The following is a 17700-nucleotide window of genomic DNA, read 5'->3' on the forward strand; positions in this document are numbered from 1 at the left end:
TTTTTCCCTCTGCCTTCTTTGTTCAATAAAGTTGCATCTTTTTCTATTGAATTCTCATTTTATTTCTTGTCCTCATTTTCCCCTTAGTCCTGGCTGCCCTTGACTTTGTCTTCAATTCCCTCTGATCACGTTTGCTGGGAGCCACACCTTTACTTCCGTTCATCACACCGTGGGCCAGAGATAAAAGCTGACCTTCACACTGCAACTCTCCTCAGCTCACTGCCCTCATGACAAAAGACAACGAGGTCTTGGTAACATAAGTACTAAAAATAGGAGACAGAATTATCAAGCAAGACTACAACAGCAAAAGTTATTCAGGCAACTGGAGTTGTTTCTAAGTGTCTACCGCCTCAACCAAAAGTTTTATGCTGGTACCATTCTCTATCTTATCTTTTTTAGCCTAAAAATATAGGGTGTTAATTCAAAGCAAAGCAGCATTCAGGCCAAAATCATTGGGAAATTCAGAGGCAAACTAGGAGATCAGAGTTTAAATGTCTGCCTAGAAAGTGCAGCTAACATGGGCCACTGTGGTATTAACAAGACTAAGGAAGACTTTGAGAAGTTACCTAATTCACGCTTCTGCCCCAGGACAAGACCAGTAACGTTTCAACCTCCCTTAGATTAATCTTTCAATCCCATCCTCGATGACTGAGAAAATGAATGCTTTTCCCCGATAATCTAACACAGAAGCACAATCGGAGCAAAACAAAAAGAAAACTCAGACTAGCAAAGGTGAAAGAAGGTTAATCAAACTTTTTCAAGCGTGCAAAAGAAAAAAAAGTTAGTCTTGTGTAAAATGTGATTCAGGTCTTATTTTATATAAGCAGATTATACTCAATCATTTCAGCCCTATAGAAGCTGAGGCCATGGGCATGAGAGAAAAACAGTCTGCTTTAGTTCTCTTTTGATTTATGTTGGAAAGTGAACTAGTATACAGTATAGAGAAAGCAGTTACCAGTTCAGCCTTTTCACAGACATGAAATAATTTGGGTGTCTACGTTACCAGATCTTTGAGATGTTTTGTAAATGTGTAAATTATTGTTTTTTCACTGACCAGGTCCAAATTAAGCCCCATATCAGGCAGCCAAGGCTAAAGTGACTATTACAGAACAACTGAAACTACATATTGATCTTTCCATTTTAAACAAGAACAAATTTCATTTTGCAGGAAGAGATATGAAACAGAGATCAGAATAAAATCCACTGCTACTGTCCCCACATCCCAATTCTTCAATTCCTTTGGGAAAAGTCAGGATCCAATTTATATAGCTCAATGGGAATAAGCAGCAATAACCAAATGCCAAAAGCACTTTACTCGTATTGACACTTTAAATTCTGTTAACTCCCATTTATCTAGGGATTGCTTATCTGTTTTGTGGGTTTTGCAAAGTCAGGGCAGAGAAACAGTGGATCTAGTTTACATGCGTTATATCAGGCATTGGAGCTACACAAGTGCAGCTATTTTGCTCCCAGGACCAACGTGAGACTGAAAACAGAACAATTGCTTTTGCATAGTGCAGGATCTGACCTAAGAAAACTTGTGGCCTTACACCTGCTTCATAAAGAGTCACTGGCTCACTATCATACCCCTGCAAACAAAAGCACTCAGGTAGACAGCTAGCTTAGGTCTGACACAGCCAGGATGGAGGTAGGGCTAGAAAGCACTGATTCCTGCAGAACCACTTGGGGCTCAGTGAACTGTGCTCCCTGTTCAAGAAGGGCTCCTCTTTATGTTTATCGGGCATTATACTGAAACCAAGACTCCTTGTTGGAAGGTGCCAGAAGGCACTCCGGTATCTATGCAGGAATCGGCTCAGTTCCAGCAGGACTTGCAGTCTCTGCCTTGGTGCTGGCAGTGACGGAGCTGAGTTGGCTTCACTGGCAAACTTCAGATGTTTCTGGACCTCATTTCAAGTTGGAGTGGGTCCAGAAGAGGGCCACAAAAATGATCAGAAGGATGGAACTTCTCTTCTATGAGGAAAGATTGAGAGAGTTGGGCTTGTTCAGCCTGGAAAAGAAAAGGCTCTGGGGAGACCTTTTTGCAGCCTTCCAGTACTTAAAGGAGGCTTGTAAGAAAGATGGGGTCAGACTTTTTAGCAGGGCCTGTTGCAACAGGACAAGGGGTAATGGTTTTAAACTAAAAGAGGGTAGATTTAGACTAGATAAAAGACAGACGTTTTTCATGATAATGATGTTGAAACACTAGCAGAGATTGCCCAGGGAGGTGGTAGATGCCCCATCTCTGGAGACATTCAAGGTCAGGTTGGAGGAGGCTCTGAGCAACCTGATCTAGTTGAAGATGTCCCTGCTCATTGCAGGGGGGTTGGACTAGGTGACCTTAAAAGATCCAACGCAACCCAAAGATTCTATGATTTTATGATTCCCTGTGCACATATTATCAGGGAAATAATATGGGGAGTTGAATATACAACAAATAGAGGAAGCATGTGCAGTCCTTTCCCATGAATACAGTGCTGAGGGAGGCTGCTCAGTCAGCAGCCATTAATGAAAGTAATGCCTATAAAGCATTTAGTCAAATGTCACTAATGAGGTTTGGAAAGCTAACTAGTTGCAAATAACAGAAAGAGAAAAAAAGAAACAGAAAAAAACCCATGGAAGGGAGCAAGTTCTCTAGGGTGAGTGCCAGGAAATAACTAAAAGCAAGTAAGAAGCTGATGTAAGAAGAAGTTGATTAAGAAGCACTTCCTATCAAGATTACATATTAGACAGTGCTACAGTCTCCTCGGGGAAATTCTTGAATTATTTAAAATTTTACTTGATAAAGTGGTGGGGGATATCAGTTCATTACAGAATGGAATAAATGAGACCAAAGAGGCCTTTCCCATCTCTAATTGCTACAAATCAGTGACCTTTGCCTCTTCTTGAAATCAATTATTTTGTTTGCATTAGCTTAGAAAAAGAAAAAGAGAATTCCATGACTCTGTAGTGATTCAGTAAGCCTTCCCAAAGACAGGTGCCATTCACAACGACACGCCATGAACTAGAGACACAGGAAACATCCTCATGGTGAAAAAAATCATTATTGAATAACACTGTCAGAAGTCAGGTAGACCCATGGGAAAAGGATTTTATCGTTTCTGTAGCTACATTTTTCCTAGTCCAACCTTTTAAACTAATTTCTTTCTTGGAAGTGACCTGAGTTTGGAAATCGCTATGGAAATGCTAAGTACCGAAGGGGTAAAATACCACTCCATCTGCATATGACAGACTGTTATGAAGAATGAGTCTCACTGACTGTGAATTTGTGGGGCTTCAGAAAAAAATACAAAAGATGTTGCAAGTTCAACACTAGAGTTTTCTGTCTCTGGGATTCTCCAGGTACTCAGTAAAAAGCAAAGATGTAAGTTCACTGACCCAGAAAGGTTTTCATACTCAGTGAATTGTAGAATATTTTCTATTTAAGTCCCTGAAGATAATGTAGATTGAGGCTTTATCCTCACTTTACCAATTGGAAAACTGAGCACAGAGTGGTGAAAGCATTGCCCAAGAACACAGGGAATGGCATTTATAAAACCAAGGCTGGGATTCACGAACGTCTGGCTCCAAGTTCCATGGTGGGCCTCTCTCATTTCTGACCACCCTTTCACACAGTTGCTCTTTTTCAGTCCAGAGCATTGGGCTTCAATGACCTTGTGCTTTCCCGTGCCTTTTAGTGACCAGGGAGAAGGCCGATGTGGATGCGTGAGCCCCTTCTGTCACTGCATGTCAGCTGTGTCAACCTGAGATGACAGCTGGCACTGTTCTTTCTGCAGGCAATAAGATCAGAAAAGCACAACGTTGTTGTTCAAGCCTCTGATCCCACAAGCCAGATGTTTATTTGCTCACTCCTAGTGCGTGTGTGTGTATATATGAAAAAGACACAGGGACAGAAGAAGAGCCAGGAAGGGAAAGAAGAAAGAGCATATATTATAACAACTCCATTTGACCAGGAAAACTGAAACAGAACTAACCCAGGAGAGAAACGTAACTACATTAATGTCTGGGAGTTCACTGCACTGTGCTGTCTAGCAGGATTCTTGCTTTCCAGCAATCTTATTTAGCCCAATTCTCCATTTGAGAAATATTTCTCCATCTTTCTCTGCACTACACTATGAAGTTACAATATATATGTGTGTATATATATATAAAATTAGATGACTGAACCAATAATAATTCATCTTACTCCAGCAAAGTAGAAATTTATCCAAAATTTTTGATTATACTGCTTATGCTTGGTACCTGGGCATTCATTCAGTCATGGACCAGTGGACACAACAGATGAGAACAGCTCATAATATTTGAGCATTCAGACATTTAGAATAATAATGCTTATGTGAGCAGCTGTATGGTTTAGCCTGGAATGGTTAGCAGGACCAAGCTATCAGGGTATACCTACATCTCAGTATTTATTACAGTTCCTGGAAAATGGCACGGTGATGATTTCAGCAAGAGGCATGCTGGATGTCAAAGAGATACAAGGGAAAAAAACATGGCTTGGATCCCTCTGTGAATGCAATACACCTTTTTTTTACACCATAGTATCTCAGGGACAGGGAGTCAAAGGCCTGCAGTGAGTGTAAGAATGTAATACAAATATTTAGGGAAATCCCTCAGATCAGTTTTATTGTATCAGATGCAAGAAGGGTGAGAACAACGAGATAGAAAGATGCATCAGTGACCTATGGATACTATATCTTGGCATACTTATTCTGTATGCCTTCCTGTCATCATTCTGACACAGAGCAAGCCTAGGGTTGGGGAATTGTAAAGCTCATCTCCTGAGTTATACTACCATTGTACCTTTTATAAACAAACCCTCTGTGTTGCAAAAATTTATCTTACAAAGAACCCTGCTCTGTAGGACTAAGCTAAGAAGAAAGAACAGATTCAAGAATCAAGATCATCAATGGAAAAAGAATCAGAGAAATGGAAAAAAATTAGCGATGCCGTTAAACTGCCTAGGTTTTGTTCTGTCTCATTTTGTTTTAAATTTTGGCTGAGCAATCTGCTCACAATACAGCAGAGTAATCTCTCTCAAATTCCAGCTGGAGAGGGAGTGGGAGTACTTCCACATGATCATGTCTCCCTGGATAAATTAATAAGGGAAAAAAGAAAGCATTTGCTTTCCAACAGACTAATACAAATGTAATGAATGTAGACATGATAGAAACACATACAACTTATGTGACCTCATATTTCAGGTCACAAACTAAGCATAATAGTAGGATAATTTTTTTTAGAAGGACTTCTTTTGGGGCATATTTTTGTTGTTGCCATGGTGGGTTACTGTAATTCTCTGAAGCATCAGACACTTGGATGGTCTCCTGCTCAAGAAGCTGATTAGATGAACAAACAGGTTCTGGGAGGACAGAATAGAAAACATTCCAAATCCAGGACCATTGCACAGAAGTGTCATTTTGACCATTAAAGTAAATTTTCTTCCAATGTATTTGGTATTTGCCTGTAGATTTGACATACTGGACACCTACTCTGATTCAGGAAAATGTAAGAGTGATGCTACACTAATTCAACTAACAGCATGCAGCAACAGAATACATATCTTTGTTCTTTTGAATAGCACTGACAAAAAGTTTTCCTCAAATTGTCAGTATGCGCTGATAGCATTTTCTTTATTCAGGCTATAAAAAAGAGAAAGTATTCTGGCTAAATTAAAACTAGTATTGCCTCTGTGGCACTTATTTTCATGTTAGAACAACCTTTTCTGTGACTGTTACATAGCAGCAATAGAGACTGCTACAGAAGAATGCTTCTTATTCCTTCTCCCCTCTTTCCCATGGACCAAGGACCATCTGTGGGATCCTAGGTGGGAATTAGATAATCATGGCTCCTTGCACAGAGACACTATTCTGTATGTACCCTTCCTTCAATCCTACTGCTGTTAAACAATGCTGTACTGTTTTCTGCCTGGTTATCTTACCTATCTTCATAAAACAATATGCATCTCCCTCTTTCTTAATGCCAAGCTGACAGAAATGCCAGTGCTTGACAGACTACCATTCATATGGGCTTGAAGTATTTGGTGAAGGTAAGACTGCAACTCGTGTAGACTGAGTGCAGTGTGTTGTAAGAGGCTGGTTCAGTTTTGAAAAATTAAACCTTGACAGGAAGGATGAGTACTGGAAGTCGCAAAATAGTCACTTTGTTATTTTTCTCTCTGGCTTTCCTCTCCCCTGTCCTCAAAGACGTGAAGTTAAACTGTGAGTGTAGTGGCAACATTTACATAACTTATTTATCATGTCAGATCCTATCCCATCATCAAGTAGGGACTCACATGCATTAACATGAGTGTGTTTGCACAAATTCCAAAGTATGTTTGTCTATTGGTGACTTAATGTGTGTAGGTTTATATCTCAGTGAATACAGGGGACCAAAACTGAGTGTTCATATCGTGTAGCCATATTTATCTGTTTTCCAACCTTATAAATATATTATAGATGTTATGGCCCTGCAGTGACAAGCTACAATCAACTCTTGATTTCATCAACTTGTCATGCTTTAATCATCCCTCTTGGCAGATCTTTCAACATATGTCACAGTACTGCCGTCAAAATGTGCTTCTGCAATGCTGTTTTATTAACCCTGTCTTTTTATATGTTTTAGGCTCATTATGAAATGCGGTAAATCTGTCAAAGGCACTTTACATGCCATCTCCAATTCATGCTGATAGGAAGCATCTGAGAGCTCATTTAAGTCCCACAAAATGAGTACAATATGAAAAATCAAAACCCACAAACAAGTGTATGACAAGAGCCCTGGGGATCATGTTCAGCCCACAGGGCTAATCAAAATTCAGTGCTCTTGTTCTTAACTCATTACTCACTCACAAGGGCATTTGGATAGGAAAATATTAAGACCACAGTGGGACCTGGCAGTACCACAGAGAAATCCCTTCAGCTTGCACATCAAGCAATGGGACTTATTAATGACTCCAAGTAGTCAAATACGAGATCCATTTGCCTCTTCATGGAGACAGTTTCAGCCAAGATTTTTACTATTAACTTGGTTTCAGTAGCAGTGAGAAGGAGATCATAACAGCCTCAAGTATGAAGGAGGGAAGGGAGAGCCAAAGGGACACAAGAAGGCAGAAACCAGAGGGTGGAGAAGAGGAAAAGAAGAGATGCCAAAATCACTCTGGAAGAGACAGAGGGAATTTGGGGGAGGAGGATCGAGGCTCTGCAAAGCACAGGAACAAGTTATTTCTTCTAATAAGGCTCAGATGCCAAACATTTGGAAATCACTCAAGTAGTACAGCGTGAGCCATGCGGGGGTACTGTGCAGGGATAAGTACAAAGTTAGACAGGAAGAACTTGTTGCAAAGACTCAGACATCCCAGTTAGTTCTGCTTTTGAGTTTTCCTTGTTAATGTCCCAGTCAGCATTAGACTCTGCATTACTGACCTCATGAGAACTAATAATCACAATATTGCATATTATTTCCAGTTTCAGAGCAGATGTCAGCTGAAGAAAGGATATGTAGTCTTCTCTTAAATCCTCCACTGATGCTACTATTAGATCATCCAAACTTACCTTCTCGTTCTTGGTTAATACATTATAAATTAGATAAAGCAAAGTTGTGAGAGGTAATGTCCCATATTAGGTCAACTGATAATAGTTAAAAAATACAGACAAGCTTTCAGAAACACAAGACCTTAAAAAAAATACAGAGCGAGAAAATAAAAATGTCACTGACAAAAAAACAAGAACTTATATTTCCAGAAACGAGGCTGCTTTTTTCAACTGTATTGGACTGACTCATAAAGACTGTCTTCAGTAATCCTGCCTTGGTTATAATGGAAGACTACTACAGGTATAACACACTATTCCTTGGTAATCAAGGCACCCTCACTTCCTAGAAGATTAGCGTTATCTCCGTTTCACAAACAGGAGGGTTAAATTACCCTCATTCAGATGGTCTGTAGGTAGCAAAACACAGAGCACAGAAAAGCCAGCTCAGTGCCCTGCATTACTCTTGGGAAATCTACTGTCTCCCCACATTCAGCATAAAGCCAGTGTGCACAAAGAATCTGGATGCAACCTTGTGAGACCTCCAGTTTCAAGGACAAGATGGGGACTAATATATAAAAATCAGCAGTTGTGGCTGGGAGCTGTTTTCTACAGCTCCCCTCCATGCTTTACATCAAACAAATCCCTGCTAAATTTTGTCTTTAACAACTACAACAATCACTGCATTATCTGAGGAAATTCCTCATCATAACAAGCTCTTGTGTGTTTTGTGTAATTCCTTTACAAATAACCTTGAGTCTTGTGTATGTCCTGTTAATATCTCAGGAGAGGATCTCACTTTCTCCTCCTCTCTTCCTCTCCTGCCTGCTTACCCCCCTCCTCTACCCCCCCAATTATCTCTTGCTGTCTTCTGGGTGGTTATGTTTAATCTCAGGATTAGACAGAAGCCTGCAGTTTGCCTTGAACAGCTTATCAGCTTCCAAGAGACATTTACAGGGAGAGAAAGACTCCAGTTTTGATAGCAGTAATTGTATTTAGCTTGTAAGATACAAGGCTATTTATCTCATGGCTGGGAAATCACAGAGGGAGAGAAAGAAAATGTTGCTGATAAAAACTAAATAAAACCAAAAAGAATGAAGAAAAGAAATAACACCCTCCCCAAAGTCCCTCCAGTAGAGGGATGAGGTGGGAAATGGACTTCATTGAACATAACGTTCATGCCACTTGTGGAAGGAGACTGAAAATATCAAGGGAAAGGTGATAAATGGCTTGAGTATGGCAAGAAATGACCTGTTTCAAAGCAGACTATGAACTATAGTTCAGTAGGCACAACTGTATAAAATTTAGGGAATTTGATTTGTAGAGGTGTGTATAACCATTTTTAGAGATACTCCATTTAAAGATAACTGGAGCTGTGGACATCCACTTATCGGAAAATGAAGTATGTTTTTTGTTTTTCACAGAAATTTACAATAGGACCCATCATGGGTCACAGGTGTCACACAACACTTAATATTTAAACCAACTTCAGTTTCCTTACTCATTAAATGCCCTTTCAATTCAATATTTGCAGTTCAGTTCCCTCTTCTCAAAACAGCTCCATGCTCCATTTCTCCCACCCCAAAAGCCCTGTAAAATCCCTGATGCTGACTTAACTCAAGTTCTGTTCAGCCTGTACTCCTGCATTTTTCAAACACCTACAATAGTTTTGGGTGAGTATTGAAGAAAAAAACATAGGATCTAGATATTTCTAATCTTATTAGGCTGCAGCCAATGTTCTAATTCAGTACAATTAAAAGAGCATGCAAGCAGGGCAGAGTTAGCAGAGAAATACTCAGCACTTTGTTAAAGTATCCAATGGTCTTCAATAGCAATACAAAAGCCCCCACATTTCAATTTGTATCTTTTTAGTCCCAGAAGACTTTTACTAAAAGAAGGATAAGATGGAACCATGCATATCATTCAATTGTATCAAAAAAGAAAGACCAACATATTTCAAATGTTTCCACACCACAATTCCTTCTCTACAGTTAAAACAGATGAGGCATACGGTATCTATTAAACCTGTAATATACAGAGGTTGTACATAATTTCAGCTGTCTCACATCACCTACCTAGTACTAACCAAGCAATCTCAGATCTCTCCACCAAGTAAATAAAAAATATATTGTAGCAAGAGAGACTTCATGCCTTTCACATTTTAGATAGGCAAGACAATCTAAACCACTATCCCTTTAATCTGTGCTTCTGGAAAGCATTTTGTTTCGGGCAACAGCAGGTGAGAAAGAATGACTTCGTCTCACATAGACTACTAAAGACATAGTTCAGCAAAGAATTTACACTGGCATAAACCAGCCTTGCTGATAAATGAAGTCATCTTATCTTTCCCTGTGTCCTGAATGATCATGTCCGCTCCCACCTGGGCCAGTTACAAGGTGGATGGCATTGGCAAAGTGATCCAGCTGAACAGAAGATGAGAGAGAGTAGAAAACAGAAATTTGACTATTCAAGCAACCTGAGTATGGGAAGGAGTAATGAAAGAATGAGCTGCTCTGTCAAGCTCCAGTGTATATTATGGTGAGATCCACCTACATCAGCATTTTGGTTTGAATCAGAAGCATGCCTCCGAGGTGTACCTCCCAACCCTCTCCACTTGCTACACTTCGGTTCATATACTGCAATGCTCTCAGGGAATACAAACTGGATTCCTTTCAAATGGATTTAAACCAGAAGGTATGCCCCAACTCTTCAGGGTCATTCAGTCCTAGGGACTGGAACTATTCTGAAGCAAAACCCCAGCACAGACATCAGAGTCTCAGAACCAACTTTTTATCTTATACGTATATATTTATTGGGCCACAGTACTTACCAGAGCAGTCACAAAGTCCCTGGAGTTCTGCTGTTGAGAGCTAACTGTCCAACTTCCTAAAATCCAACTTCCTCACAAACGTGTACTCAAGAGAGAGAATATAGTAGGGGCACAGAGGACAAAAATCTTTTTTCTTTTATTCAGTGCCAATAGAACTGCAAATTAATGTCATTTGAAAGGGCAGAAACTTCTAAAAGAAGGCTGAGAGATCACTCAAGAGAATGATAAAGGGGAAAAATATAAAATCTGCATTGGGTGGATGAACTAATGAATCCTGATAAGGATCCAGTTGTTTAATGCTGTCCTATTGCTTATTTATAAAACGCAGGGATAAAATCCAGGCTACAGATCTCTTGCTAAAACATGTATTTCTTTAAAAGACAACTTCTTCCTCCCTCTTGCCTTTCTTCCTTTAGTCTCTCTTAAAATATTACTCCAATTAGACTTTATTTTGGTGCACTGATACTCTTGCTTTACAGCCTCTCTTCACCTAGTTTCATTTCTTTTTCTGCTGCAAATAATGTAGTCAGTGCATGGATGAATGAACAGGAATATCATGCTTGTTTCGATGTACACTATAAATCTGGCAACACACAAGTATTCCTTGCAAGCAAAGACAGGGGAGAGAGAAAAAAAAATCTCCTGTCTAACAAATAATGAAAACTTAGGGACTGAGGTATACCAGTTCTGTGTCAAGACAGACTATTCATTTTTAACCCTTCTGAGAATTGCTGACTCCTTCCCAACCTCAGGATTCCTAATTTAAGTTCTTCTATTCTACTGCAAAGTGTCTCAAATTTGATGGGTTTACTGAAATCTGAAACAAAATCACGCCAGAATCTTCCTCTGCCTGAACTAGTTTTCCTATCTTACCTATGCTTGGTCCAAAAAGATTCCTACTTCATCACTAAACAGATTAATTTATATATAGAGAAGGCTTTCAGCATGAAAACGGTGACCAACTACAATCTGTTACGTGGGATGTACACCAAAGGGTGAAGGCATGTGAGAAAACAGAAGGCAGGCAGTCGTAGAAAACTGCACTTTAGGCCACAGATATTCATAAGTTCTGTTAGCAAAAGGTGTATATCCTGACTTAAGAAATACGTTGTGATCAAAATCATTTCACTTAAGAAATAGGACATGATCAACTTCATGAATTAAGCATCAAGGAACTGGCTATCAGAACAGAACTTTTTATGGAAAAAGCCCATCTCCTTATTGTGTACTTGCAGGAGAGGACAAAGGGCAAAACTAATGCAAATAAATCATAAATGGCTCAATGGTTTTGGCTGAACTAAATCACAACAGCTGAACTGCAGATAGCAGTGCCAGTGCTGATTTTGCTATTTGCCATCACCCAGCTCTCATGAGCTTTGTCTCAGAGACCTGCACCAGGCTACTCTTCAGTCTTACTGCCCAGTAAGAGAAACTCTGGAAGGGTTGGAATGGTACAAATGGTGAGAGATCATCCCTGATGATTGTATTATTTCAGTCCCAAAGCTTAGCCAATCTTAGCTCCAGTTTAATTTCCTCCTTTACAATTTCTCTCTAACCCTTTTCCTCACAAGAGAGCATAAAGCTCATGTTGCAGGTGACTGAGATGTAATTGGGTGCTATAAAAACCAAAATGTCGGTGCCCAAATTGTAAGTTTGTTGCTTTTCTGTTTTACTTCCACTTCCTTGTCTTTTATATGAAGTTGCAAAAACACAGCTTTGGAGTCTTTCGGTCCCATTGGGCTAGTTTCATTTAATTTCAATTTAACTGAAGACTGTGTTTTAAGGAAAGCCAATATTCTCTCTCTTTGCTCATTTAATGAATATCCCACTTTTATTTGTACTTTCCATTGAGCAAGTAATTATAAGTCTAATGTATAATCCTTCTACAGGTAATAAAACTCAGAGAGGAGCATGGAAATGACATTCAGAATGCAGCCCTGCTGTCTGAATATTGCATCACATGTGATGACGAAGAAGATTCTTTTGCTAATTTGCAAAATTTGCAAACATTAGGCTGTAGCACTATGCAGAAAATCAAGTACACCTGAAATTGTTCATATTACAGACAACACAGCATGTCCAAACATGCATATGCTAAAAATGTGATGTTTTTTAAACACTACAAATAATGTTTGTGTTTCCAGAATTGAATTGATTCTATGCATAAAATACAAGATTCCTTAGCTATTATTACATGTTTGAAACCAACTGCAGTTTCAGCAGTCTCCAGCTGAAACACACTGGATTAGCTGGTGTCAACACAACCACAGAGCCTACTACAGAGCGGAAACTCTGCTGAACACCGGTTTGGTCCTGCACTCAGTATGAGAAACACTAGTGCAAGTTTGGTCTGTGAAAGACAACAAATTATTCATTTCAAAATCTCCTGTTCGGTCTTCTTTTAAACCATTAATTCCCCAGAAAATAGAACGAATAAGGCTTGGTTTCCTGTAGTTATTGGCTTCTCCCATTGAAGCTTTTCCTGAATCTAAGGCATTCAAAATGCCTCTTTATTATATGAATATTCTGGTATTTAACATGAACTGAGATCAAGCCACAGTCTTTTCCTCTGGGAGGGCTAGAACACCGCCTTCCTCCCTTGGTTATGTTCCCTAACGATGTAGGATTTTTTTTTTTTTTTAACCCCTTAATGCAGCTAACACATCAGTTTTAAAGAAACTGCAAAAAAATAGGAAGACACATGCACACACACAAAGTATGAACCCATAAGCCTTATTTTCACAGGGACAGGCTGAAAACTTCACCACCTACAAAGAGCCAGTAACTGAAATACATGCATGGAAAGGAAAAGGTGTCTGGAATATAAAGGTGTCCCTTTCCCTTGGGGAGCAACCTTATATACTCAATACTAGCCCAGAATATAAGATTAATACTGATTCTATAAAACCATACATCTTCTAATGAAAACACAGGAATATCTTTAGCCAAGACAGAAACAGAGAGCACCAAGGTACACACACACAATCTGACTGTGATTTATTTTCCCTTTTAAAAAAAAAAACAACTCTAAAGCAAAGAGTTGAATATTTTGTTTCTTTGCACCAGGGACTTACTACAGCAAGTAACAGAAGAAGAAAATTTATTCATGGAGTTTTTACTGACTATAATTGGCTGCCAGTTGGATCAGAAGTATCTTACCACAAAATAATTGAAGAAAGGACCAGTAGAAAGATGCTCAGTTTGGGCATCCCCTAGCCATGCTTCCCTCTCTAACCAATGGATAACAGGTCTAGAATCTAACTCAGCGTGTCTGTCATGGTGTTCTTGGAAAGCAATTATTTCACAGAAATAAGGATAATTATTAAAATGTACTCTTTTGCATATACATCACCAAAACACAAAATGTCATGCTGAATATGTGGTAGAGATTACCACAGGACAGATCACTTATATTAAAAACCTTGTGTACTTCCTGAGTGAGTGGAAGAGATTAAATTAACCCCATTGGGTAATCTATTAGTGTAACATTACATAAATAATTAGGCTATTTCTTATAATTTGAGTATAGTGGCTTGTGGGCAACTCCTACACAACTAGGAAATTGGCTCATGTTTGTCACAGAATTCTTCCTTCTGTCCCAGGTTAGTTATGTGCAACCTACAAAGGAAGAAATGGAAGTTGCTTAGACTTAATATTGGAAACCAATATCCACTGCATTTTGACCTAAAGTCAACTAGGAGTTGACAGCTTTCGTTAAATTGTGTCAACCTTTGTATCTGCAAACCTAAAAGTAAAATTCAAGTGATGAGGCAACCATAAGGTCTGTTCAAATACTTGCAACTTAATCCTCCACTTTACTTATACTTCAACTTTATGTCTATTATAGCCTGTGTCTTAAGTGTGGCTAGAATCACCTCTTCTTTTTGTAAAGTCTGTTCAAAAATTTCCTCCCTTAAACAGTTGGAAAATATCACAAGTAGCAAAACCGAGCTTGTTGTTGCAGCAGTTTGTGACTCTGCAGAACCAGGATTCACTTAGAGACCTCTGAAACAGCAGGATCTTTGTACATCACACCACAGAGTTGGCATGCTTTTTCTTCCTATGTAAAGGACCATTCTTTGTTTTCCAACAGATAGAATATGTGCCACCAAGCTCATCAATTTATTGTTGAGATGAAGTGACAAAGCATTATATCATACCCAGTTGTTGCCTAACAGTTTTTTTAGATATGGTTAGGCAGAAACAGAAAGACAAAAAGCATGTACCTGTTGGGTAGTGTTCATTCACTGGCCAGCTGTCAACCTGAAGTGTGGCATTGCCACCATTCCTGGTAAAGCGTACCACGTGGTATTTGCCATCATTTACAGGTGTGCTTTCCTCTTTAATAGAGATGTCCACTGTGCCAATATTGAAGACTACACCGATCTTGCCTTGCTCCTGAAAGGAAAAAAGAAACAAATGCTTGTAAATTGGTGCCTGTTAAGAGACTGTTCTTGGCCTATAAATCTAATGGGGAACTGTGCCGGTAGATGGCACTGAAGAACACACAGAAGCATAATTTTGAGCATTGTCAGGGCACATTTCGTTGGCTCTGCTTCAGTGCAAACATTGTCTTTCACACTCTTCCTTTACAGCATTCACCTGAACATAGCAACTCATTTGCCGCCTTAAAGCATCACAGAGGACAGGTGAGAAATCAGGCAATAAAAACACGGAGCTGTGGATAAATAGTTATTTGAGTAACATCTCGACTGCTTAGTAGTCACTTGTTTAATTGTCACCTGAAATGCAGCCACAGGCAGGCTGTATCCCAACTGCTTCACAAGAAGAATAACAAAATAAACAGCCCCCACCCCAAAACACATAACTGTGGGATCCAGCAGGAAGAATGGAGTTACAAGATGGATGAAATTAGAAGGGAGAAAAATGTAATTAGCCAACTTTTAATTTGACCACCTAAGGGAAGCTAATTGCTCTTAAATGAAATGGAGAACTTTCCAGACTTTCAAAAGGCAGGAGTAGCCGCAGTCTTTTATTTTTCTGTGTCACAGCCCTGAAGCAGTCCTCCACAGTGTTCTCCCAAAACTTTCCGCCAGTCACTGACTGAAAGGGAAGAGCACGCAAAGCCAGTTGTACTAGCCATAACATTTCCTCCTGCAGCTCCTGTCACGTAGTTCCAAGTAATGACCAGACTCAGTGACTTTAGGTTGTAAAATACACACCCCGAGTATAATCAGGTTAGATATCTACATTTACTACTACTGATTTAAACAGTGCCAGAAACTCCCATCACTGTATAATATACATTAACTAGAATGTATCTTCAAGCCCTCAACAAGAAGAGGCACAGTATGCTGGTGTCACTATTTATGAAGGCATATTAGGTGTACTGCACAGATTCATCTCTGGTACAGACAGGCAGAACTAAAATGTATCGTGTAGAAAGCCATTCACACTATAAAGTTGGCATTGGTCTTATCAACTGTCTCAATAGAAAAATCAAGGAAGAAACAACACAGAGTGGACAACCATCTCATACCAAATATAGCCTCTTCAAAACAAAACTGAAGCATGAGACAATTTTGTTACTGCTATTACCTTACATATCTGCTTTTAGACAGAGGACTCCATCCTTCAGAGCTGTTACACTTTCTGACTTCATTACGTTCACGTCAGCAAATCTCAGCAACAAGAAAGAAACCTCTCCTCCTGTACTTGAAGGCCACCTCAGATTCCTCTCCCAGATTTACTCCTGTCTCCTGGTATCAACAGACCTTTTACTTAAAGCCTTCATGTCTTCTAATTCTCACAGAGACCTTCCCTGATTCTTGCTTTGCTTTACATTTCGAAGTTTCCTCATACCAAATAATCATCACAAGATCCTTTTCCAAAGTTCCTCATATCTTAAATACTCTTCTTTTTTTGACTTTTTTTTTTCCCCTGACATGACCCCCTCTATTCTTCAGATTACAACACTGTTGTTATGAAAGGGAAGCAGTCCTATAGCTGAAGAGGTCATTAAAAAAACTGGACTGTGCTTTGACTACTTGAAATTTAGCACTGCAACAGTATGCACCCTGATATTATTTCTCTCCTCTTATAATGGTAAATTTTAGACTCTTCTAAATTTGTGCTGGATAGCAACTGTCTCACATACATTCACACTGCTATGCTTTGGACAGACTTCCCTTCAAGATATCAATAATCTTTTTTCACTGTAACATGGGGTAAGTGGATTGCTGTTCCCAGCAGATGCATGAACTCAGATACCATTTGAAAATAATCAACCTTTCTTCTTTTATGCTACCCCAAAAATAAGGGAGTTTTCATTGAACAGAAATTTATTTCAGGTAAAACCATTGCTGGCACAGCTTTACCACTTTATTGACATATGAAGTAAGTGATCTCCCCGCATTGTTTTAGTGAATCTTTTGCTCGCAACCACATAATTATCTTTATTTGCATAGTAATTAGCAAAGAACAAGTGATTAATTTTTGCTCACAGACTCAAAGAATGCCTATGGCCAGATAACCTGGTTACTGACTCCATGTGGTTCTGCAAGGTGCTGCCTTATATTCAACCTCCCAGGCAACCTCTCACACAGCTTTTCAATCACCATCAATACATCAACCTTCTTCTGTAAACTGTGACCACTCTGAGAAGAGTCTACCTTGGTGAAGCCATAGCGTAAGCAGGTTAAGATGAAGAGCTGCACCGTGTCTAATGGAGCAGATCTCCACCACCACAGAGGAGGAAGGGATTAAGAGGTATTCAGCACAGAAAGCTGTGCACCGTCAAACTCTACAGGCTTAAGGAGGCAGAGATAAAAACTTGCAAGTGGGGAAAGGGATGGTGGAAAGTTTAGCTATTCTCCCCTGCAGAAGGAGAAAACTCTTCTGATCTCTCCTTTGAGAAAAAGGAGGTAGCTCCTTTCGTCATTCCCTTTCCACAGACTTGAAGGAAAAACCTTATTTAAAGAGCTCGTGATAACCCATGGATTAGAGGGCAAACCGGGAAAGAGATAAGATTCTGGAAGCAGAGGACTGCAAACCGCCAGTGGCCTTTGGTCTGCTGGAGAAAGCAGGGAAATGAGCAAATGGGCACTCTCCCCATCCCAAGCAGATTGTGACCCCCTCCCACAGCCAAGGAAACATCCCTTCTCAAAGCCACACAACATTTTGTTGCAACTGAGAAATGCAAAAATTTGTCTTTAAAAAAAAAATATCAGGGGCCTGACTGAAGACCTACTCCAGCTCTCTTCAGTCCCTGCCTTGGCCAGAGCTCCCTGTGACTCTTTAAGCACAACTTTGTGCCAGATTTTGATACTCTTCTTTGGACTGAGTAGGAGCTTGTCATGAAAACGGTTCTGTTCCAATTACCATGAT

At 39.6% G+C, this 17700-nt stretch overlaps 1 protein-coding gene across 6 annotated transcripts in view; it reads right to left on the minus strand.

The window, feature by feature from the left end:
• Positions 1–17700, minus strand: part of NRXN3 (neurexin 3) — a gene marked incomplete at its 5' end in the record, with an annotated part of 994726 nt that overhangs the window by 124586 nt on the left and 852440 nt on the right. For all 6 annotated transcript variants that reach the window (XM_082000671.1, XM_082000673.1, XM_082000674.1 and 3 more), the window contains one exon: positions 14580–14751. In XM_082000671.1, coding sequence (XP_081856797.1) covers positions 14580–14751 — 172 coding nt within the window. The remainder of the gene's footprint in view (positions 1–14579; positions 14752–17700) is intronic.

The sequence above is a fragment of the Phaethon aethereus genome (genome assembly GCF_964289735.1).
Source record: "Phaethon aethereus genome assembly, chromosome: 5".
NCBI lineage: Eukaryota > Metazoa > Chordata > Aves > Phaethontiformes > Phaethontidae > Phaethon > Phaethon aethereus.